The 20,084-nt window shown below is 41.1% G+C and overlaps 4 protein-coding genes across 4 annotated transcripts; 3 read left to right on the top strand and 1 right to left on the bottom strand.

The window, feature by feature from the left end:
• The first annotated feature begins 3,379 nt into the window (after positions 1-3,379).
• LOC127755165 (geranylgeranyl transferase type-2 subunit beta 1-like) lies at positions 3,380-4,873 on the top strand. Its single transcript, XM_052280811.1, has 4 exons — positions 3,380-3,525; positions 3,616-3,783; positions 3,889-3,996; positions 4,141-4,873. Exons 1-4 carry the CDS (start codon positions 3,463-3,465, stop codon positions 4,276-4,278), a joined length of 477 nt encoding a protein of 158 aa, XP_052136771.1. The 5' UTR covers positions 3,380-3,462; the 3' UTR covers positions 4,279-4,873.
• A 1,508-nt stretch (positions 4,874-6,381) lies between these two features.
• LOC127754263 (uncharacterized) lies at positions 6,382-6,910 on the top strand. Its single transcript, XM_052279743.1, has 2 exons — positions 6,382-6,442; positions 6,582-6,910. Exons 1-2 carry the CDS (start codon positions 6,382-6,384, stop codon positions 6,908-6,910), a joined length of 390 nt encoding a protein of 129 aa, XP_052135703.1.
• A 1,099-nt stretch (positions 6,911-8,009) lies between these two features.
• Positions 8,010-9,392, bottom strand: LOC127755736 (TPD1 protein homolog 1-like). Its single transcript, XM_052281403.1, has 2 exons — positions 9,332-9,392; positions 8,010-8,326 (listed from the first exon to the last, which is right to left on the bottom strand). The coding sequence occupies exons 1-2, from the start codon at positions 9,390-9,392 to the stop codon at positions 8,010-8,012; spliced, it is 378 nt and encodes a 125-aa protein (XP_052137363.1).
• A 5,779-nt stretch (positions 9,393-15,171) lies between these two features.
• Positions 15,172-19,795, top strand: LOC127755735 (uncharacterized). The gene is made up of 3 exons (XM_052281402.1): positions 15,172-15,367; positions 16,477-16,667; positions 19,034-19,795. The coding sequence occupies exons 1-3, from the start codon at positions 15,172-15,174 to the stop codon at positions 19,736-19,738; spliced, it is 1,092 nt and encodes a 363-aa protein (XP_052137362.1). The 3' UTR covers positions 19,739-19,795.
• Positions 19,796-20,084: the final 289 nt, after the last annotated feature.

Below are 20,084 nucleotides of genomic sequence, written 5' to 3'. Positions count from 1 at the left end.
TTAGCCTAATTAGCTAAAGCAAAAGTCAAAATGTAAATTTTTAACCTGATTTTTAAAGTTTATTTTAAGATATTTTTAATTTATTTTTTTTAAAAATTGACTTTTAAGTCGTTATGAAGCAATATATATAAATTTTATTATTCAGTTAATTTTTATTCTCTAATAATCTGTTTTGGCTTATTAAAAAATATAGGCACCTCATGAGGCTTTAATTGGCTGGTACCTTGGGATCCGTGGTCTCTCTGTAGTTTGCAGATGGGTATGGAACCATGGATGTGTATCAGTGTATGTATGGCTCTACGCTGCATTGCGAAGTGCTAGTACTAGCTTGTGTTGGGACAGTTGGCAGTTGCCGGTCTAGTCGAATTAAGTTGTGTTGGGGTTAATTGTAGCCTGGTTTCGATCTTGGCATGTGTAATTGTTTACTACTACTTCCGGTTTCACGATACAAGACGTCGTGACTTCGATCAAAGTCAAACTGCTCTGAGTTTAATTAAATTTATAGAAAAAAGTAGTAATAGTTTCAATCTAACACAAATTTATTATGAAAATATATTCAATTATTAATTTAATAAAACTAATTTAGTATTATAAATAAAATTATATTTATCTATAAATTTAGTTAAATTTAAAACAGTTTAGCTTTGATAAAAGTTAAAATATCTTATAACATGTGAAACGGAGGGTGTAGTTTTATTTTTGTCAGATTTCTTTGATGGTAGGGTAGGGTGAGGTAAGCTACGAAGTTATCGCTTGTTTTAAAATATAAAGCATTAATTCTCGGTTGTTTAAATAGAGATTAAGATCGAGTATAAAAAGATTTCAGCGCCCCTCATTGAGGAATGGTCAGGGTGAGACCGTGAGACGGTGGCTGGGATGACATGATGATAATAAAAGTTGAATAGGGTGATTGAACGAATAAGTGGTACTCCGAAGTGATAAAAACAGCTTGTATTGTTAATCACAAAAAGTAAAAGAATAACTAGATCAAATCACAAATATTAAGATATATATCGTTAACCATATTACCTAGAAGTCTAGAACCTAGTTTGTGTGTTTTAAATTAAGATTATTTTTGTCCCCTCTTGTTGTCCCAAAATAAATCTAATTTTTTAAGCAATCAAATCATTGAAGTTTGTGAAATAGGCGTCAATCGGTCCTTAAAAAGGCGGCAACTAGCGAGGAGTTAACGACCGGTGGGGGCAAATATATTGGGACTAGATAAAATCGGGAAGGAATAATTATATTGTGATTTAATAAAGTGGAAGGCATTTTAATTATTTTGCTTTTGGTATTGGTGAGATGGGTGAAAAATGAATTTATTTTTTAAGAGAAAATGTAGTTATTTTAGGATTTAATATGCTGTTATGGCCGTGTTTGGAAAGCTTTTGGTACTGCCAGGTGCACAACATCCACCAAACATTTTAGATTTTAGCTTAGATTCTAAGGTTTAAAGAACTATATAATTAGAATCTAAATGAACAATAATGAACTAGAAGCTTAGAGGTTAAATACACCTTCTCTAGATTTTCCTTATCGAATACTCGCTGGGTGTTGACACCCCACGAACTACAGGCTATGAGACCATCTTATACGTTTTTCGATAAACTTTTTTTAAAAAAATTGACGGATATAAATATAGTATAATTATAATGCAATTGCATTGTAAGTTGTATATGACTACAATATTATTTGAATGTAATCTTGAAAAAATCTTGTGGTGATACACTATTTCTATTAAGCGGATGTTGTAGGATCTGACTCCCCTCATCTGAACACGTTCTTTGATTTTTTTTTCTTCCTTGCTTGTACAAATCTTAAATAAAATATAACAATTTAAAATTTTATAAAAGTTAAATACATATTTCTACATACTTACCCTATAATTTTATATTTATTTATTTTTCGATAAATATATAACACAAGTGCACAACCGTAAGAAGTGGCAGACTTCACCATACCCGTCAATGTTCAAGCCCATTTCACTGTTATAGAATAGGAATAAGTTCACTATAGGTCCGATTTTGTCCCTAAACCGCAAAACCGGATAGGACGCATTCCCCAACTTACAAAACCAGTGCACATGAGGTCCTAAGGCAGTTTGGACGGCAGGTTTGGCTGACGTGGCGCCTACATGGCTGGTTTGACCAAAGTTTGACTTGGTCCTTATCCTATGTGGCAGTGACGTGGACTAGAAGTAAAATGCAATTTTCTAAAAAATGTGGGGCCCACATGTCAGTCAAATAAAACATCAAATTGGTGGGGCCCACATGTCAGTCGGTAAAACATAAAAAATGATAGGGCCCACATGTCAATGGTTCCCACCTCCTCTCTTCACACGGTGGTGCCTTCTTCATTCTTTCTCCCAGCAATCCCTTCTCTCTCCTCAAGCTCTCTCGCCGGCAGGCTACCGCTGCCGCCCGGAGCTCCTCGGCCGCCGTGCTCACACGATCTGGAGCAGGTGGTTGGTGGCAGCGGTCACCGTCGTGTCCGTAGGAGGCGGCGACGGTGGTGGGAGGTCCATGGTGATGGGGCACAAGGAGACGAAGGCGGCGACGACGCAGGTGCATGGAAAGAGCTCAAGAAGGAGTAGGTGGCGGCTTCTTCCTCTGCAGGAGGGAGGGAAGAAGCGGGTTTTGGGCCGAATTGTAGTCGGCTCATTGAACATGCTGGCGAAAGAGTAATTTTAGGAAGAAACTCCAAATTGAATGCCCGGCCCGATTGTTTCTTAAAAAAAAAATCAAACGGTCATATATTCTAGTGTCATACAAGGGACATGTCAATGCCAATTGCCACCTAGAATTAAAGACCAAGCCAAACAAGCTATGTAAGCCATGTAGAGGCTATGTTAGCCAAAACCACAGTAGTGCGCTGTGGGACTTGATTTGCACATGTTTTAAAAGTTGGGCGATGCTCTATATCCAATTTGCAGTAAGGACACAAAGTGGACTTTCTGCATTTAACATTTAAGGCCCATCAGCTTATTGCACATTTAGGACCATTTGTAGATGGAATAAGTTCATGTCAAGGTCCCTTAAGTTTACATCGAATCCGATTTTCGTCCTTGATCCCAAAACCAGATACAACCGGTCCCTGAACTATCAAAACCGGTGTAAACGAGGTCCCTCAGCGGTTTTGAAGGTGGTTTTGGCTGACGTGGCATCTACGTGGATGGTTTGACTAAGTCTCCGTCCCACGTGGCATTGACATGGCGATGACGTGGCAATTATATCTTGGAAAAATAATAAAAATCACGGGCCCACATGTCAGTCACACAAAAAATAATCTAAAAATAGTGAGGCTCACATGTCAGCTTTAAAATAAATAAATAAATATGGTGGGCCGCACATGTCATCTCTCTCTCCCCACTCGCGACACCGCTCTCCTCGCCGTCACCGGTTCGCTCGCCGCCGCTGCTGCCACCGCCTCCCTCGCAAAGCATTTGGCCCAGCCGGCGCAGCCATGGGGGATGGAGGGGAGCTGGCGGCGGAGAAGCACGTCCGCTACATCGTCACCATGGAGAAGGTAGGCCGCCTCTCGCTCGGATGTGAGTTGCTCGATGCAGCGGCTGATTCTGATTGGATGCTCTTCGCCGCCGCTGCTGCTGTGATGCAGAAGGACTCGTTCGAGTCGCTGGTGATGGAGCACATCCGGCTCAACGGCGCGTTCTGGGGCCTTACCACGCTCGACCTCCTCCACAAGCTCCACGCCGTGGAAGCCGACGAGTTTATCGAGTGGATCACGTCCTGCTACCACCCGGATTCCGGATCCGCGAGAAGGGCGGTAATTGATTGATTGATTGTTGGTGGTGATGGTCTTGGGATCCTTGAGGGAGACGTGTTCTTGACTTGATCTGTGCGTATGGTTCTTCGGATTTGGGTGTTGCAGGTGGATTGGGGGGGAAACGTTGGGCACGACGCGCATGTCCTCTACACGCTCAGCGCCGGGCAGGTCCTGTGCCTCTTTGATCGGCTTGATGCTCTCGATGTTGATAAGGTTGCTGATTGTATCCTTCACTACTAGTAGATCTTGACTGAGGTTCATCATGCTTGTGCAAACATTAGTTTATCAATGTCCAAATGAATCTAGTCAATCCTGCAACTTTACATTGAGGCTGACTGTTTTGCATGAATTCGCAAGACACCGAGCAGAATCAGCCGCTGCATCGAGCAGCTCGCATCCGAGCGAGAGGCGGTCTACCTTCTCCACGGTGATGATGTAGCGGACGTGCTTCTCCGCCGCCAGCTCCCATCCATCCCCCATGGCTGCGCTGGCTAGGCCAGAAGCTTCGCGATGGCTGGGCGCCTGGGCCAGAGGCGGCGGCGGTGGCGGCGAGTGAACCGGCGACGACGAGAAGAGCGGTGTCGCGAACAACGGCGGGGGCCGGTGGGTGATTGGTTGGGCTGCCGCTCCGCCCAACCCTCCGCTCCTCGTCGGCCCCTTCGCCCGTGGCCTGCCGCAGCCGCCGCTCCGCCGACATGCTTCGGCCGCCATCGTCATCGTCGGCATGCTGCGGCATGACGAGGAAGAAGAGGGAGAGCCGAGTGGGGAGGACATGTGGGGCCCACGTGGGCCCCACCATATTTTTTTTGTGTAGCTGACATGTGGGCCCCATCATTTCTAGATTATTTTTTTGTGTGGCTGACATGTGGGCCCATAATTTTTATTATTTTTTAGAGATATAATTGTCGCATCATCACGTCAATGTCACGTGTGACGGACACCTAGTCAAACTTGCCACATAGGCGCCATGTCAGCTAAAACCGTCTTCAAAACCGCCGAGGGATCTCGTTTGCACAGGTTTTAATAGTTCGGGGACCGGTTGTATCTGGTTTTAGGGTTCAAGGATGAAAATCGGATTTGGTGTAAAATTAATGGACCACAGATGAACTTATTCCTTTGTAGATTCGGTCCAGCATGTAGCATATCAGCACATTGTGTATTTTTTTTGTGTGACTGACATGTGGGCCCGTGATTTTTATTATTTTTCCAAGATATAATTGTCACGTCATCGCCACGTCAATACCACGTGGGACGGAGACCTAGTCAAACCATCCACGTAGACGCCACGTTAGTCAAAACCACCTTCAAAACCGCGGAGGGACCTCGTTTACACCGGTTTTGATAGTTCGGGGACCGTTGTATCTGGTTTTGGGTTCAAGGACGAAGATTCGATGTAAAATTAAGGGACCTCACATGAACTTATTCCTTTCATATAAGATTCGACTGCGATTGGGCCCATTTAATTTTCAGGTCTAAAATGGTCCACTTTACTTGTAGGCCTACAAGGAGGTAACTTGGACCATTCAAAATCGCAAGCTCGGATATAAATATTGAGAAGACATATATAGTACCTTCCTCAACCATGGTCTCAAGTCTATGTATTCTCCCTATACAGTAAATAGGATATACAACCTCCCTCAATTATCAACACCGTTTCCGACTTTCCGTCCCAAAATAAAATTATCAATACCGGTCCATTCTACCTCCCTGAGTTATTTCAGCCGTGGGTTCATCACGTGGTTTGACACATGATGGGTGATCCCATAGACTATATCTTCTTTCACTCTTTTGTGTATTAATTTCACATTTCTATAAAACATGCACCTTCATTTCTACAAACACCTTGTGGTGGGTTGTCTTCTCCAAAGAAGACACCTCTACGGTGCCACAACTGCACTCCTTGGCCCCATCGCTCACTGAGGCGAGGATCGTGTCAAGGGCCAAAAATGTTCATGCCGTCGCTTCCCAGCACCACGAAGATGTCTGTTGTGCCACCGCTTCTTAGGCGTAAAGGTGTTTGTATAAATGCCGTAAGAGAAGGAGAAAAAAAAAGAGGACAATGAAGATGAACCCTAGTATCCATCGACACGTGTCGAATCGGACGAAACGACCATTAACATTGCTTTGGGAGACAAAATGAACCAGCATTGATAATTTAGGGAGATTGCATATCTGGTTTTGGTATTCAGGAAGATAATTCGGAGAGTGTCGAAAGTAATATTAACTTTTTTGATATCCTAATTAGCCAGACCAGCTTAGACCTAATTTGATATTAGATTAAGATAAAAATAGTTTGGTAAATATCAAAATATTTTAAAAGCTATTGCAGCACTAGATTATCACAATTCACTGTAATAGCAAACCGAGTCTAACAATGATATGATGAATATTTAAACAGCACATACATTCCTCCCTTGATTGAGAACAAAATCCGCAATCAATCAGAAATTAGTATAGCATAAATGAGCAATCCACGCACCAGTCACCTCATAATTAATGATATATATATGTTTCCTTATACAGGTCCATAAATAGCCGGCCAAAATGCAACAAGCCCCAATCTAAATCACATCGCATCAACTGAGAAGATCAAGAAAAATGGAGTCCAAGCTGCAGTTCATCTCTGCCTTCCTCCTCCTCTCCTGCCTCTGCAGCAGAGGTAATTATTAATCAGGAAAAAAATTTCCATTAATAATTACACGTATGATCAATGCAAATTTAAAATGATCAAAGAGAGGAAAACTTTTTTTCATTTGTTTTCTGAATTCACATGTGTGTGTGTGTGTGTGTGTGTGCAGGTGAGGCTTTGTGCTCGCTGTCGGACCTGGTGGTGACGCAGACCACCGTGCCGGGGCAGCAGATCGCCGGCGAGCCGGAGTACCACGTCACGGTGGAGAACCGCTGCATCTGCACGCAGACCGGCGTCAAGCTGTCCTGCGCCGGCTTCGACTCCTCCCCGACGCGCGTCGACCCCAGCATCATCCGCCACGACGGCGGCGGCGGCGGCGACCTCTGCACCCTCAACGGCGGCGGCCCGGTGACCAACGGCCGGAGCGTGTCCTTCTACTACGCCGGCAAGACGAGGGTCAGCTTCACGCCCGTCTCCTCCACCGTCTCCTGCTCGTGATCATATGATCGATCGTGAGCAGCAGCAGCTTGACATAGATCGATTGCTGATGAATAATTTCAGTTTTGTGTGTTTCTTGGTTTCTGAATTGGCGTCCATGAAATGGAACGAAATCGGTTTTGTCCTGAATCCTGATGAATTATTCGCATTTTTTTGCAGTCTATTTAATTACAGTGGTTTTATCCTGAAATTTGTCTGAGCTGAACGAAATCGTCACAGTGACCATATGCGGCTCGCAAATAAAGGTTTTGATAAATGCAAGATTATTCGCCTAAATATTAGTAAAATCGTGCATGAATTTATCCATCTCATTAGCACTTGACGGTCTTGGAGACGGGAATAATCATACATTTCCTCATTTTAAATTTATCTTTATTTAATAAGTACAACATAGATATAGATTGACATATAGATAAACATATATATATATATATATATATATATATATATATATATATATATATATATATATATATATTAAATATATATATATATATATTAAATTTGTTTGGTGCTCCATGGTGCCCGGGCACCATTGTTGAAATTGAGTATATACCCAATTCAAATGAGTATGAATCTTTTTCAGTTACTTAGGTATTAACATTAACCACTTTACTAACTAGTTCAAAGCAAGTTTGAATTGAATTTGAACTTGTTTTTGTTAGATTTTGATTCTAGGTATATAGCATCCATACATATAATTAGTTAGGTATGTAATCATGGATTGTGAAATAAAGTTAAATTTGAGTTGTTTTATTGATAGGTATAGGTATGAATCGAATTATTATAACTAGGTATATACTCACAATTTGAAAATTTTAAAAATTTTGAGTGATTTTGTGCATTAGATACCATGGTGCCCGGGCACCATGGTGCCCCATATGAGTGTCATATATATATATATGTATATATATATATATAGATATTGATAAGATAAAAGAAGATATAGATATTGATGGATAGATAGATAGATCGATCGATAGATGTTAAAGTCATTATAAACGTTTCGATAGAATTCAAGATTATTTGCTCAAATACAATTTGAATCCATGCATCCATAAACTTTTGTCCATATATATAATAGCTACTACTTAATTAATTAGCACTTGACGGTGGAGGAGACGGGAGTGAACTTGAACTGCGAGCTCCACGCGTAGCTGAAGGTGATGTCATGGCCCTGCACAACGGGGTCGCCGCTGTTGACTAGGCAGAGGTTGCCGCCGGCAGCCGGCCGGAGCTTGGCCGGATCGACGGCCAGGGTGGTGTCGAAGCCGTCACACGCCACCTGGACGCCGGACTGTGGGCACCCGCACATGTTGCTCACCGTCACAGCGTACTCCGGCTGCCCGTGGGCCCACCCTCCCGTCGCCGTCTGCTTCACCACGATGTTCTCCAGCGAGCAGCTGGCCGCTTCACCTGGGGATGAAATCTGTCGAAAACGATATTAATTTTACTATTTTATATATAAAACTGTATCGGTTGGAAAATTTGAAATTAATTGTTTATTAGCGACATTAGTACGAGCTGATAGAAATTAGAGTTCATGAAATTTATATGCGGCTAAAAATGATCAGAAAAGAAATTATTTTTATATTACTTTTACGGAAATGGTATCAGTAAGGTCAGAAATTTTCTTACCATTTTTTATAGGCTTGGTGTTTTATTTTAAAGGAGAAAACGTCCAGTTCACCCTAGAAGTCTTGGGTTGTTCTATTTAAACCATATATTTTACCTCCTAGAGTATGAAAACTTGCTCAAATAATCCCACTGCGTGGTTTTTTTAGGTTGTTTGCGTGTTTTTTTTAGGTTGCTTTACCATGTAAATGATGATGTGGCAAGGGTATTGTTTTGCATGGCCTAAAGATTATTCTATTAAACACAAATTGATCCAACCTTTTTTTTTCCTCTAACTGATTGACAGGCCTAAAAATTTATATATTAGCATCAACGTATATCTTTTCCAAGCCGTTCCACTTATGAAAAAAAGGTAATCAAGTCTATCACCATGTCATTAGCCCCTCCATAGTCGATGTGGCTAAAACCACTGTGTGATGCCATCATGTTCATAGTAAAACCGCTTATAATCCTCTAGAACATTATTTGAGTTGGTTTCTACACTTGAGGGGTAGAATACACAGTTTCATACTTTAGGGGTTAACTTAACCAACTTCAATGCTTCATAGGTGAAGTTGGACTGTTTTTATTTTAAAATAATTAAGAAAAATAACAGTTAAAGCAACTTTGAGAGAGCACAAATTAATCTACACAAAAAGCCACGAAACTACAAAATCAAGCGAGTGTCCATCTCAGTCACTCAATAATGCTAAAAGTTTATCGATCCGACCTCTACATTCGACTCGAAATGGACGCCAAAATCTAAAAAAAAAAATTCAAAAAACAGAAGCGCAAGATTTCCATTACCTCTGTTGTTAATGGAAGATAGCAAGCAGGCCAAGAAGACCATCAGTAGCTTTATCTCCATTTGGACCTTTTGTTTGCTCTCCAAAAAAATTGGACCTTTATTTTTCCGGCAGATATATGTATATGTGTGCACTGTATTGTGCATATATTGCACCTCCGGGTTAGTAATATATAGACGGCAGGATATAGCTCTGTGACCTACAGATTTGCAATGTATTTATTGCTTGGATTCGCTATATGTTTATCCTAAATATATAAATCTTTTCAGGAGTAGTTTAGTAACGTACGCTTAATTAGAGGTAATTAATTAATATATAACGAATATCTCCTTAATCAAATTGATCCCTTACTTATTGAGCAATCAATCGGTTCTAGAATTCCCTCGTCTTTATTCATTTCCGTTTGCAAATTAATTTTGGGGAGTTAAATATGGTTTCTTGAAACCCTTTCGGCTTTGCTGTAAATCTTAAGCCATGTTGTTGTCGATAGTAAACCTATACGTGTTGGTTAGAATTTCCGGCACCTATAGAAGTTTTTCTTCCAACAACCTGACTCCAACAACCTCTGTTCCTATGGAATGAGCAGAGGCGTAGCTAGCTAGGTGGCACTGTGGATAGACAAACTAAAAATTTTATCGAGATTAAAACTATAGTATTTATGCTAGTTAATATAATAAAAATTATATAGTAGACCACCATTTTAATTGACCTATTACATGTAGATGGACCACCTTTACTCCAAATCCTAGCTACGCCACTGGGAATGAGTGTTGGAATGAGTGTTCGTTCTTATCCGTTGTATTCCCTTATTTCAATATATACCATTTATGGTAGTTCCGAATTGATAAGATGTATACCTAATCTATAGCATTGACAACATCTTAATACATTAGAGATCACCATAGCTAAAATTTTACTCTGGGTCCGCCACTACAGGAGTTGGGGCTGATATAGGTGCTGCAGTTGGCGCATGAGTTGGAGCTGCTGCAGGGGGAAACTATTTTAACAGCTCGAGTGGATGTCCACCAGTTTATTGCATGTCATCTAATGACAAGATAGATCAATATGTAACATATGACTCCACAAACATGCAAGTTCAAATTCAACTTCTGCAAGTTGTAACAAAAATAACAAATTTAACTGTAAATATACATATAGTAATTTGAGTTTTGTTTGTTATTTTTGTTATAACTTGTAGAAGTTGAAGTTGAACTTGCATGTTTGCGAAGTGATATGTTACATATTGATCTATCTTGTCAATTTTTTTAAAAAATTTTCATAACCATTTAGATGACATGCAATAAACGGGTGGACGTCCACTCGAGCTATTAGAATCCATCTCCCTGCTGCAGGTGCTAGATTGGGAGTGGGCGAGAGCGTATCGAAGCAGGGGACACGACATGCGAGCGCAACCACGGGCACGGGCGCGAGTGGTTGCGTCGTGGATGTTATGTCAGCCTTGTTGGATCGCCGTGGACTCTTGGGACAACTTGCTGCTGCGACGCAGGCCCAAGAGCTTGAGGACAGGAGGCGGCGACATCAGGGGTAAGAGGGCGGCGGTCCCTTCTTCGATGTATGCCACGGCAGCGTTTCACTGTTGACGTAGAAAATACGCGCTGCCCTAGGAGTTCTGTTTAGCTTCAGTGTAGGTCCAAGATGTTGATGAGATACGGGTGTGCTAGTTAGTTTGACCCTGCAACTGACAAGATATACAAATAGCAGATCAATGAGCCAATCGGCTGATAAGTCGATAGATTAATTCCAGTCGATGTCGATACTAGCCGATAGCGATAGGGTTTTGAGCTATCGGCTATAATTCTGACGTAGATTTTGACGCTTGATGTAAATAACAATATAAAAGCAATCGACTGATGATAATGCAAGAAAGCAACAATATGACCCAATAGAAACCAATCGGCTAACAGTGATATGATAGAACAAGCATTGATCCGAAGGTTAAAGCATACATCGGCTGTAGGCCCGATGTCATAAAATCCACATATTAGATTAAACAGTAAAGTCTTTGTTATCATCGGCTAAATCCAACTTATATGCAATCATTGTAAGCCGATGCAATGTCCAGATAACTCATCGGCTGAAACCCCGATAAAACCCTTATTGGTAGTCAACAAGCAGGCTAGAGATTATGGTTCTAAGCACGACTTAGTAGATCAAACTTAATTGATGCAGCACTAAGTATAAAAAGAAATATAATATCTAGACAATCAAGCCCTTGACTGATTTTCAGAGTGGTAGATGTCTTAGCTAATCTAATCTAGTAAAACAATTTAGCCGATACCGGTAGAAACCCTAGTGCGAGAGACAACCGATAGAGCTAAATTGAGATACTAAGACTAGATTAACTAAGACATATGATAAATAGGCAGACAAATATATCATCCAAACCGGAGCAATCCAAGAGGTCGAATGTAATGATGCCGCCTTGAACGACACCAACGTAGATGAGACAATTACCTAGGCCAACGGAACATTGGACTTACCCCTTCGCCAGAGATCGAACTAAACCGATACATGTACAACCCCGCGTCAGGTGCCAAATTCCGCCAGTTGATAAGTAAAACCTCAGAAAAGAGGGTGGCGATGTGCCGAGAGTAGTATTGATCGAGAGTTGTTTAGAATGACATCGGGTGTACATACTTATACCCATGGTGGGTAGATGCTAGTCCTTATAGGACAAGAAAGAAACTTTCCTAAAGATAAAACAGAAATATAAAGTTCTTATTGGACACTAAACACACTTTACTAAAGATAAAAGGAAGCTAACAAACTATTCCTAATTAATAGATAACTTGCCATGCCGCATCTTCTTTGAACTCGGTCACTTCTGGATAAGCTTCCTTTAATAGACTTATTTCCTTAACCGAATATAGCAGGAATCCGACTATTGGCGACGTGATAATTCTCATCGGCCGATTCTAGGATTCTGAAGCCAATACTGACTCTAGGCCGATGATATCTTCGGGGCTTACCAAATTTCGATGTTAATACCAACCAGTCCGTGCCGAGGCTGGTTGTCAAACCCTTGGCTTCTTCACGAAACCTTGCTCTCCATGAGTCTACCGAAGGTTGTCGTGGCGTAGACCGTACTCGGGGTGACGATGTCAGTGAAGAAGATGTAGCCTGCAGTGATATTTAGGAAGCGGAAATGCTATTGGGCGATCGATCGCTCAGAGCGATCAGATTCCCCCCCTCCCCCTCACTCCCTCCACCTGGTTTCCTTTTTTGGCACCGCATTACCGTCCTATTTTAGTAAATTTATGCACCTCAAGTTTATACACCTCAAGTTTACACATCTAAAGTTTAGAGACCAAAAGTTTATATATCCGATTCAAATTTGAATTTCAATTCAAATTTTTTTTTATATATAGTATTTCTATACATCTAAAGTTTATACACCTAAAGTTTATAGACCTGAAGTTTATAAGTCAAAAGTTTATATATCCGATTCAAATTTGAATTTGAATTCAAATATTTTTCATATATAGTATTTCTATACATCTAAAGTTTGTACACCTAAAGTTTATAGACCTAAAGTTTATATACCCGATTCAAATTTGAATTTGAATTATATCTGATTCAAATTTGAATTTGAATTCAAATATTTTCTATATATAGTATTTCTATACATCTAAAGTTTATACACCTAAAGTGTATAGACCCAAAGTTTATAAGTCAAAAGTTTACATACTCGATTCAAATTTGAATTTGAATTCAAATTTTTTATACATAAATTTTTCTAACTTTTTTTTTTTAAATTTTTTTTGTGGTGTACTGTAGTAGGAAGAGAAGAAGGGGAGGAGGAAGGGGAGCGGCGGGGGGGGGGGGGGGGGATCCGATCGCTGGGCGATCGCCCTGGCGATCAATCGCCCATTAGGGCTCCCCTTTAGGAAGGCAGAGAGCGGGATCGTGGAGTCGACAGCGTTGATGAAGCACGACCTCGGAATGGTGGCGCTGACGTTTGTTTGGTTTATTCCCACATTTTTAATTGATAATGAGGAAGCTCAACTTAAAAGGTAATGACAGTCCTCGTTCATTATATTAGTCTTTTGGGTTACTAGAAAAAGAAGCCTGTGCGCTGCAATCGGCTCTGGTTAAATAAACGAATACAAACGGTTTACAAACCCTGTGGTCTTTACAACATAAGTTTATTTAAATGTAGTATCAAAAATACCTTATTTATAAGGGAAATTTTGCTATCGGACATTGCTATTGTGTGGTTTTAGTCGTAGGACACCGCAAAAACTAACTTTTGGAGGGAAAACACTCCATAATTGTGCTATTTTGCCAGTGGACACCATGCCGACTAAAATAATAATTTTCGGCTGAAGAGGAGAGAGGAATCACGTGAAATATCAAAAATACCCTTGGGTCCACATGTTAGCTCTCCAATCTTGTATATGTGGGGTCCACATGGCAGTGACTCAGTCGAGATGTGGCGCCGGCAATGCGGCCAATGCCTGTGGTGGCGCGACCCGGCGGAGGAGGGTGGCCCGCACGGCGTAACCTGTGGTGGCGAGACGTGGAGGAGGAGGGGCGTCCTTTGCGGAGGCCGGGCAGAGCAACAGCTTGGCGCGATGCAGTGGCACTACCCTGCGGCCAGATTGGTAGAGCTACAGCTGGCCAGATCAGCGGAAATTTCGGCCGAAATCAAAATTGAAAACACTGCCAAGGATAGCGACAAAGACAATGTCTGAGGCGTCAGCGTTGGCAGGAGTGCGATGCACGTTGTGAGTATGGGATAAATCTGTATTTTTTAAGTAGAGATAGATACATGTAGATCCATGATCTAAAGTTATGACTCCCGCTTATAGATCTATGATGAAACAGTTCTAATATGACTTAGGTGACCCACAATTATTGGGTCGGGCTTTGTGTTCTAGGCCTATCAAAATCACGCGTTCAACATCTCCCTCTTGACTTCGGATTTTCTTCATCGTCTCTCTTTTTATTCCTAGTACTTTCCAGAGCAATTCTATAATTACATTTTTAGGACCAATATTAGATACGCGGTTAACTTCCTGGAAATAGTGAGCAGAGAATCAACAATAAGATTCATTTATCTGCCAATTCTTTTTCCATCCCGTATATCTGGACTGTGGTCCGTGGACCGTGTCTTTGGTGTTAATCTTTAGACTTAAATTATCCGAGAAATTGATTTTTTGGTTTACTAATTTCCCAAGAATTGGAAGGTCTTGTTAAACTTTAAATCAGGTTTACTTATTTTTGGGACGAGGGAGTACATTCTTTTCTCTAAATTTTAATCAAACTCAAAATTCAAGCTTTAAAATTCTTCAAAAAACATAGATGACAGTCCTCGACAAGACAGAAAGCGGCTACAAGACATATTCCACATGTTATCACGCTCATAATAACCGCGTATATCCGGATCGATTAATACGAGGATGCAAACGAAACTGTAAAGAGAGCAAGATATGGATTGTTATACATGTTCGAACCTTTTACTTATTGACGGTAAGCACTACTCTTATTCGTCGATACCGATATTAATACCATTATATATCAATTTCTTGTGAAAAAACTCCGAAAATCCTAAATTTCGGTCACCACCGAAATTACCAAAAATTTGCTAGTTTCCCCCAGATCGATATATAATAAGTTGTGACCAATCTCGCCAATAAAGAAAAGCTATCCGATCGATCGATATATAGTGAGTTCTGATCAATCTCGCGGCCCCCCTTAACCTAATTACACCGTCATCTCTGCTCTAGCTAGGGCTTTAGCTATAGTTACCACATGATGATCGCCGCCGTCGCCGTCGCCGTCGCCGCGGCGCTTGCCGCGGCGGGCGCCGCCGTGGCCATGGCCGGAAGGCGGCGGTGGGGATACAGGGGCGTCGCGGTGGCCGTGGCGGTGTGCGTCCACGCGGCGGTGCTCCTCTCCGCCGTCGTCTACCTGTCCGTCGTCCCCTCTGCTGGGCCAGGGGCTAGCAGTAGCTCGTCGTCCCTGCAGGAAACGGAGGTGATGAAGCTGACCGCTAAGATGGAGCAGATCATCGGTGAGTTTATTTATCTCTGTAATGTAATTATAATTGTAGTACGCGATCGATCTCGATTGATTGATCGACATGGATTAAAGCTAGCTAGCTAGCCGCTATATGCTACTCCCTCCGTCCCATTTTAAATACATTTATATGTTCCTGTGTCTGACGTTTGACTGTTCGTCTTATCTAAAAATTTTCTATTAGTAGTATTTTATTTATTACTAGAAAAATACCCATGCGTTGTAACGGGTGAGGGTTATTTTAATTTTATTATTGTTATACGGTTTAATTAAGGTGAAATTCACTATATGAATTTGCTTGGATATATATTTTTTTGGAAAATTATAAGCTGCAATTAGAACTCTGATCATCTCAAGTTAGCATGCGAGTTTTTTTAAAGAGATTTCTTATACGACTACTTATGTGTGAGATTTCTTATACGACTACTTATGTGTTTCCAAAAACGAATAAACTTAAAATTAACTCAAATAAGGAAATATATTTCCAAAAGCGAACGAAGTTAAAAACCCACACATACACGTATAACGTACCAAAGTACTGGCAAAAACATATTTAATTTTTATAATAGTAGAGATAGAGATAGAGATAGAGATAGTGATTACATGTTAAAATATGGATGGTACTTTATGCATGACTTATTTTCTAAAATTTTTTCATACGGATAGTCAAACGTTTAATATGGAAACTCACAACTGCACTTTAAAATGAGACGGATGGAGTACGTATAAGCTATAAGAGTTGTATGGCAAATTCAATTCAACTAGACATAAATGTACATCGCTATCAATTACTCCCTCCGTTTTATATTATAAGTTGTTTTAACTTTTTTCTAGGCAAACTTCTTTAGGTTTTGATCATGTTTATAAAAAAAATAGCAATATTTATGATGCCAAATTAGTTTCACTATATGCAACATTGAATATATTTTGATAGCATGTTTGTTTTGTATTGAAAATTTTTCTATATTTCTTTACAAACTTAATCAAACTTAAAAAAATTTGACTAAGGATAAAGTCAAAACGACTTATAATATGAAACGGATGGAGTAATATATTACGTATTTCTCGATCGTTATATTATACATATATAAGATGTTTATGCAGAAAACCAAGAGAAATACGGTAAAAGTGATGGGATGATGTATGCCTTGGCAAGTTTCTTGTCGAAGAACCCCAGGATCAACAAGGAGATGACCTACAGAATCACCAACCCCGACGGCACAGAGAAAGCTGAACTGGCGGTCACAATGAAGGACGACGTCAAGGTCCAGTCTCCACGAACTAACGACATCTTGGTACGTACACCAATACTTCAATTTTATTTTCCCGTATATGTACATATTATAATTGAATTTGCAACGCGCAGTACTGTCTCTGATTCCATAATAGTTTTGTTTTGGACAATGCTAAGCACAAACTTTTAGGAATTTGGCCATATATTTATTTAACAAGCATAGAAACTATATATATAGATTAATCTTGAATGATACTTTAGTAAAATCATATATTTATTGATATTTTTATAGTATTATAATGAAAAATAGTGGTTAAACTTGTTTTTATTGTAAAAATAAGTATTATAAACCGGATCAGGGATTACTTGCTACTTGCTAGTATTGGGCTACCTAGTCAACTGGTTTGCTATCACATAAATTAGTTAAACATTAATTAACTAGTTGATACCCGTATTTTGTTGCAGGATATGTGAATAAATGTATATTATAAATTATAGAAATGGTGGATGTATATGTCTAGATAATTTGAAGATAATGATTTGACATTATTTACATATTGAGTTCTAAACATACAACAAAATTATAAATGATATGTCATATTTCTATGATATTTAAAATATACTCTAGATAATAATTATTGCTAGTGAATGATGATGTGGCACACTTGTATGTGATTTAAGATACTCAGGATCATAATTGCTAGTGGGTGATGATGTGACACATCTACATAGCTTTAAGAATCAGTGGTTATCTCTTCAGTTATAATTAACTACTTTAATTTGGGCAGTTCTAACTTTATATAACTACCCATGATGAGTATATTTTACATTTTTATGTTAATGTGTATAATATAATATACTCTACCTCTTTTCGTTTATTCATAGCAAAGCATATGTATTTTACTGTAGTAGTATTTTAAAATCGTGGAAGGTATATTCACTGGTGGAGAAACCATCTTTACTCCTGGTTGGAAACCCTCTTTAATCCCGGTTTTCCAATCGGGAGTAAGGATCGTCCATCTTTAGTCCCGGTTGAAATAACTGGGACTAAAGATGTATCTTTTACATCTTTAGTCCCGGTTGATACCACCAACCGGGACTAAAGAGAGGGGATCTTTAGTGGACTAAAGAGACAATAGCGGGCAGTACAGCTGGTCCCTTTTTCTTTTTCCTTTTTCCTTTTTATTTTCTCCCGAATCAAGTAGGCAAATCCCCAAATCCCCAAATCAAACTAACATCCCAAATTCACATCACCAAATCCCAAATTCACATCACAAAATCCACATCACAAATCATAAAGTTACTTATACACACAAATCAAATACATCACAATATCCTAAGAAATTACTCAAATACATCACAGATCCAAACAACGAATCACAAAATTACTCAAATACATCACAGATCCAAACAACAAATCACAAATTTGTAACTTCTCAGTCAAATACATCTCAGTGAATCATCACAAATTAGAAAAAAAAATGCTGCTGCCGCCGCCGGGCGCGGCCCCGCCGCCCGCCACGGCCGCTGGTGCTCGCCGCCGGCCGCCTCGCGTGCGGCCCCGCCGCCAGCCGGCCCGCCGGATGGGAAGGGGAGAAGAGGGAGGAGAGGAGGATGGGGAGGAGTTAGAGAAGAGGGGATGAGGAAGAGAGTTAGAGAGGATAGATCTGAGAAGAGGGGGTGAGATTCGATCTGTAACTGTGGATGAGAGGATAAGTGATAGGGATTATATACTATTACCAATCGGGACTAAAGTGGTATCTTTAGTCCTGGTTATTAACACCAACAGGGACTAAAGATCCTCGGCCCCCTGACATACATCTGACAAGGGATGAACCGGGACTAAAAATCATCTTTAGTCCCGGTTGGTGTGATCAAAATTTTTATAACCGGGACTAAAAACAATCTTTAGCCCCGGTTCTTTTTGATCCGGGACTATTGTGGATTTTGCCGAACCGACCAAAGATGATTTCTCCACTAGTGATTGTAAGCCAGCCTACCTACCTTATCAGTCATGTGGACATTGGTTTTCCATGTATGTTTGTCTTTATAAAAGCCAAATCATTTTAGCACTAAAAAGAATCTGACCTGTAAAAAAGCTTATATTTAAAGTATATAAAGCGAATTCATGAAAAACCAGCTGATGAGTACCATTTGGACATTTAAGATTTCTTCAATATGAACTTAAAATGCTGAAATTTTGCGATCGACCGAGCATATATATATATATATAGAACACACGTCTTCTCCCCAATATCAACCAACATTACAAAAGAATGTTAATTTCAAATTAATTTCCACATGTGCCTTTCATATATAATATATTTGCAAAACTTATCATATTGTATTCATTGAAACTATATCTATATATAAATACGAATAAATATTTTAATTATTGTTGCCGTTTTGGATCACTCATGGTCACAGGAGGAGACCCCAAAGAGAAGCGAAGATGTCGTTGTTGCAGCCCCTCCACAAGATGAGACGACGATGAAAAAACAACAAGACGACGAGACGACGAGATCAGCACACCTGCAGCCATTGACAAAGTTCTTGATCCCCGATGGCCACGTCTTCGTGGTCGACTGCGCCGGCGACGGCGACGAGCTCACTATCCATATCAAGCCACGCTCCGATGCCGATGCCGATGCTGATGCGGATGACCACCTTCCGCCGCCGATCGCCTGCGGCGGCGCCGGCAAGTCATCCCTGTTCGACGGCGGTTGGTACCGCGCGCTCTTCTGGTCGGCTCCCTCGTCGCCTGATCATCAGGGAGCCATGGTCGTGCCGGTGCCATGGGCACCGCCGGGGATTACGGACGACGAGATTAATGCGACGTTGACGACGACGGCGGCGGCGTCATCGGTGAGGCTCTCTCCCGACACGGTGATGCTCTACTGGCCGGCCGGCGAGGGGAACACGGCGGAGGTGCTCGTCGCGTCGATGGACTACGTCGGGTACGTGGATGTCGCCGGCAAGCCGGAATGCCGCCGGGCGGTGAGCCCTCTCGCTCAGCACGCCGTGCTTTCGACGACGCCGGCGTCTTTTGATACGGATGATGATGGATGCATACCTCGTGAGCACGGGGACGATCCGCAGCTGATGAAAAGAATGCACACATCGTCATCCTAAGCAGACAATCTTGCCACTGGATGAATTTCTTTCCTTTGAAGGATTTTAAAAGTCGAATTGCCGTTGATTATAGGATTTTAACCCTATGAATTTTTCCCATAATCCTTATACACGGGCGCCCGGTGAGAGCGAAAAATATCGGGCACCCGCGCGTCTCGTTCCGCGTCGCTTGGGCTCCTTGTGCCTCCTTCGCTCACGTCGCCTCCTCTCCTCCGTCGGCGCCACCTCCTCTCCCACGAGCTCCCTCATCTGCACCACGGCTTCTCCCTTGTCGACCTCGCCCACGCTACCGCCTCTCTCCCGTCAATCTTGCTCGCGTCGTCTTCTCCGTTGGATCTGCCGTGGC

This window comes from Oryza glaberrima, chromosome 11, assembly GCF_000147395.1.
Source record: "Oryza glaberrima chromosome 11, OglaRS2, whole genome shotgun sequence".
NCBI classification, from domain to species: Eukaryota; Viridiplantae; Streptophyta; class Magnoliopsida; order Poales; family Poaceae; genus Oryza; species Oryza glaberrima.
This window is presented reverse-complemented; position numbering and strand designations above follow the sequence as displayed.

Excerpts from the sequence above, each read along its gene's own strand:
- LOC127755165 (XM_052280811.1), top strand. The coding sequence starts at position 3,463 with ATGGGGGATGGAGGGGAGCTGGCGGCGGAGAAGCACGTCCGCTACATC. Across the intron at positions 3,784-3,888 it reads CCGGATCCGCGAGAAGGGCG|GTGGATTGGGGGGGAAACGT; the intron begins GTAATTGATTGA and ends TGGGTGTTGCAG. Across the intron at positions 3,997-4,140 it reads ATGCTCTCGATGTTGATAAG|ACACCGAGCAGAATCAGCCG; the intron begins GTTGCTGATTGT and ends TGAATTCGCAAG.
- LOC127754263 (XM_052279743.1), top strand. The coding sequence starts at position 6,382 with ATGGAGTCCAAGCTGCAGTTCATCTCTGCCTTCCTCCTCCTCTCCTGC. Across the intron at positions 6,443-6,581 it reads CTCCTGCCTCTGCAGCAGAG|GTGAGGCTTTGTGCTCGCTG; the intron begins GTAATTATTAAT and ends GTGTGTGTGCAG.
- LOC127755736 (XM_052281403.1), bottom strand. The coding sequence starts at position 9,392 with ATGGAGATAAAGCTACTGATGGTCTTCTTGGCCTGCTTGCTATCTTCC. Across the intron at positions 8,327-9,331 it reads ATCTTCCATTAACAACAGAG|GTGAAGCGGCCAGCTGCTCG; the intron begins GTAATGGAAATC and ends TTTCATCCCCAG.
- LOC127755735 (XM_052281402.1), top strand. The coding sequence starts at position 15,172 with ATGGCCGGAAGGCGGCGGTGGGGATACAGGGGCGTCGCGGTGGCCGTG. Across the intron at positions 15,368-16,476 it reads TAAGATGGAGCAGATCATCG|AAAACCAAGAGAAATACGGT; the intron begins GTGAGTTTATTT and ends ATGTTTATGCAG. Across the intron at positions 16,668-19,033 it reads CACGAACTAACGACATCTTG|GAGGAGACCCCAAAGAGAAG; the intron begins GTACGTACACCA and ends TCATGGTCACAG.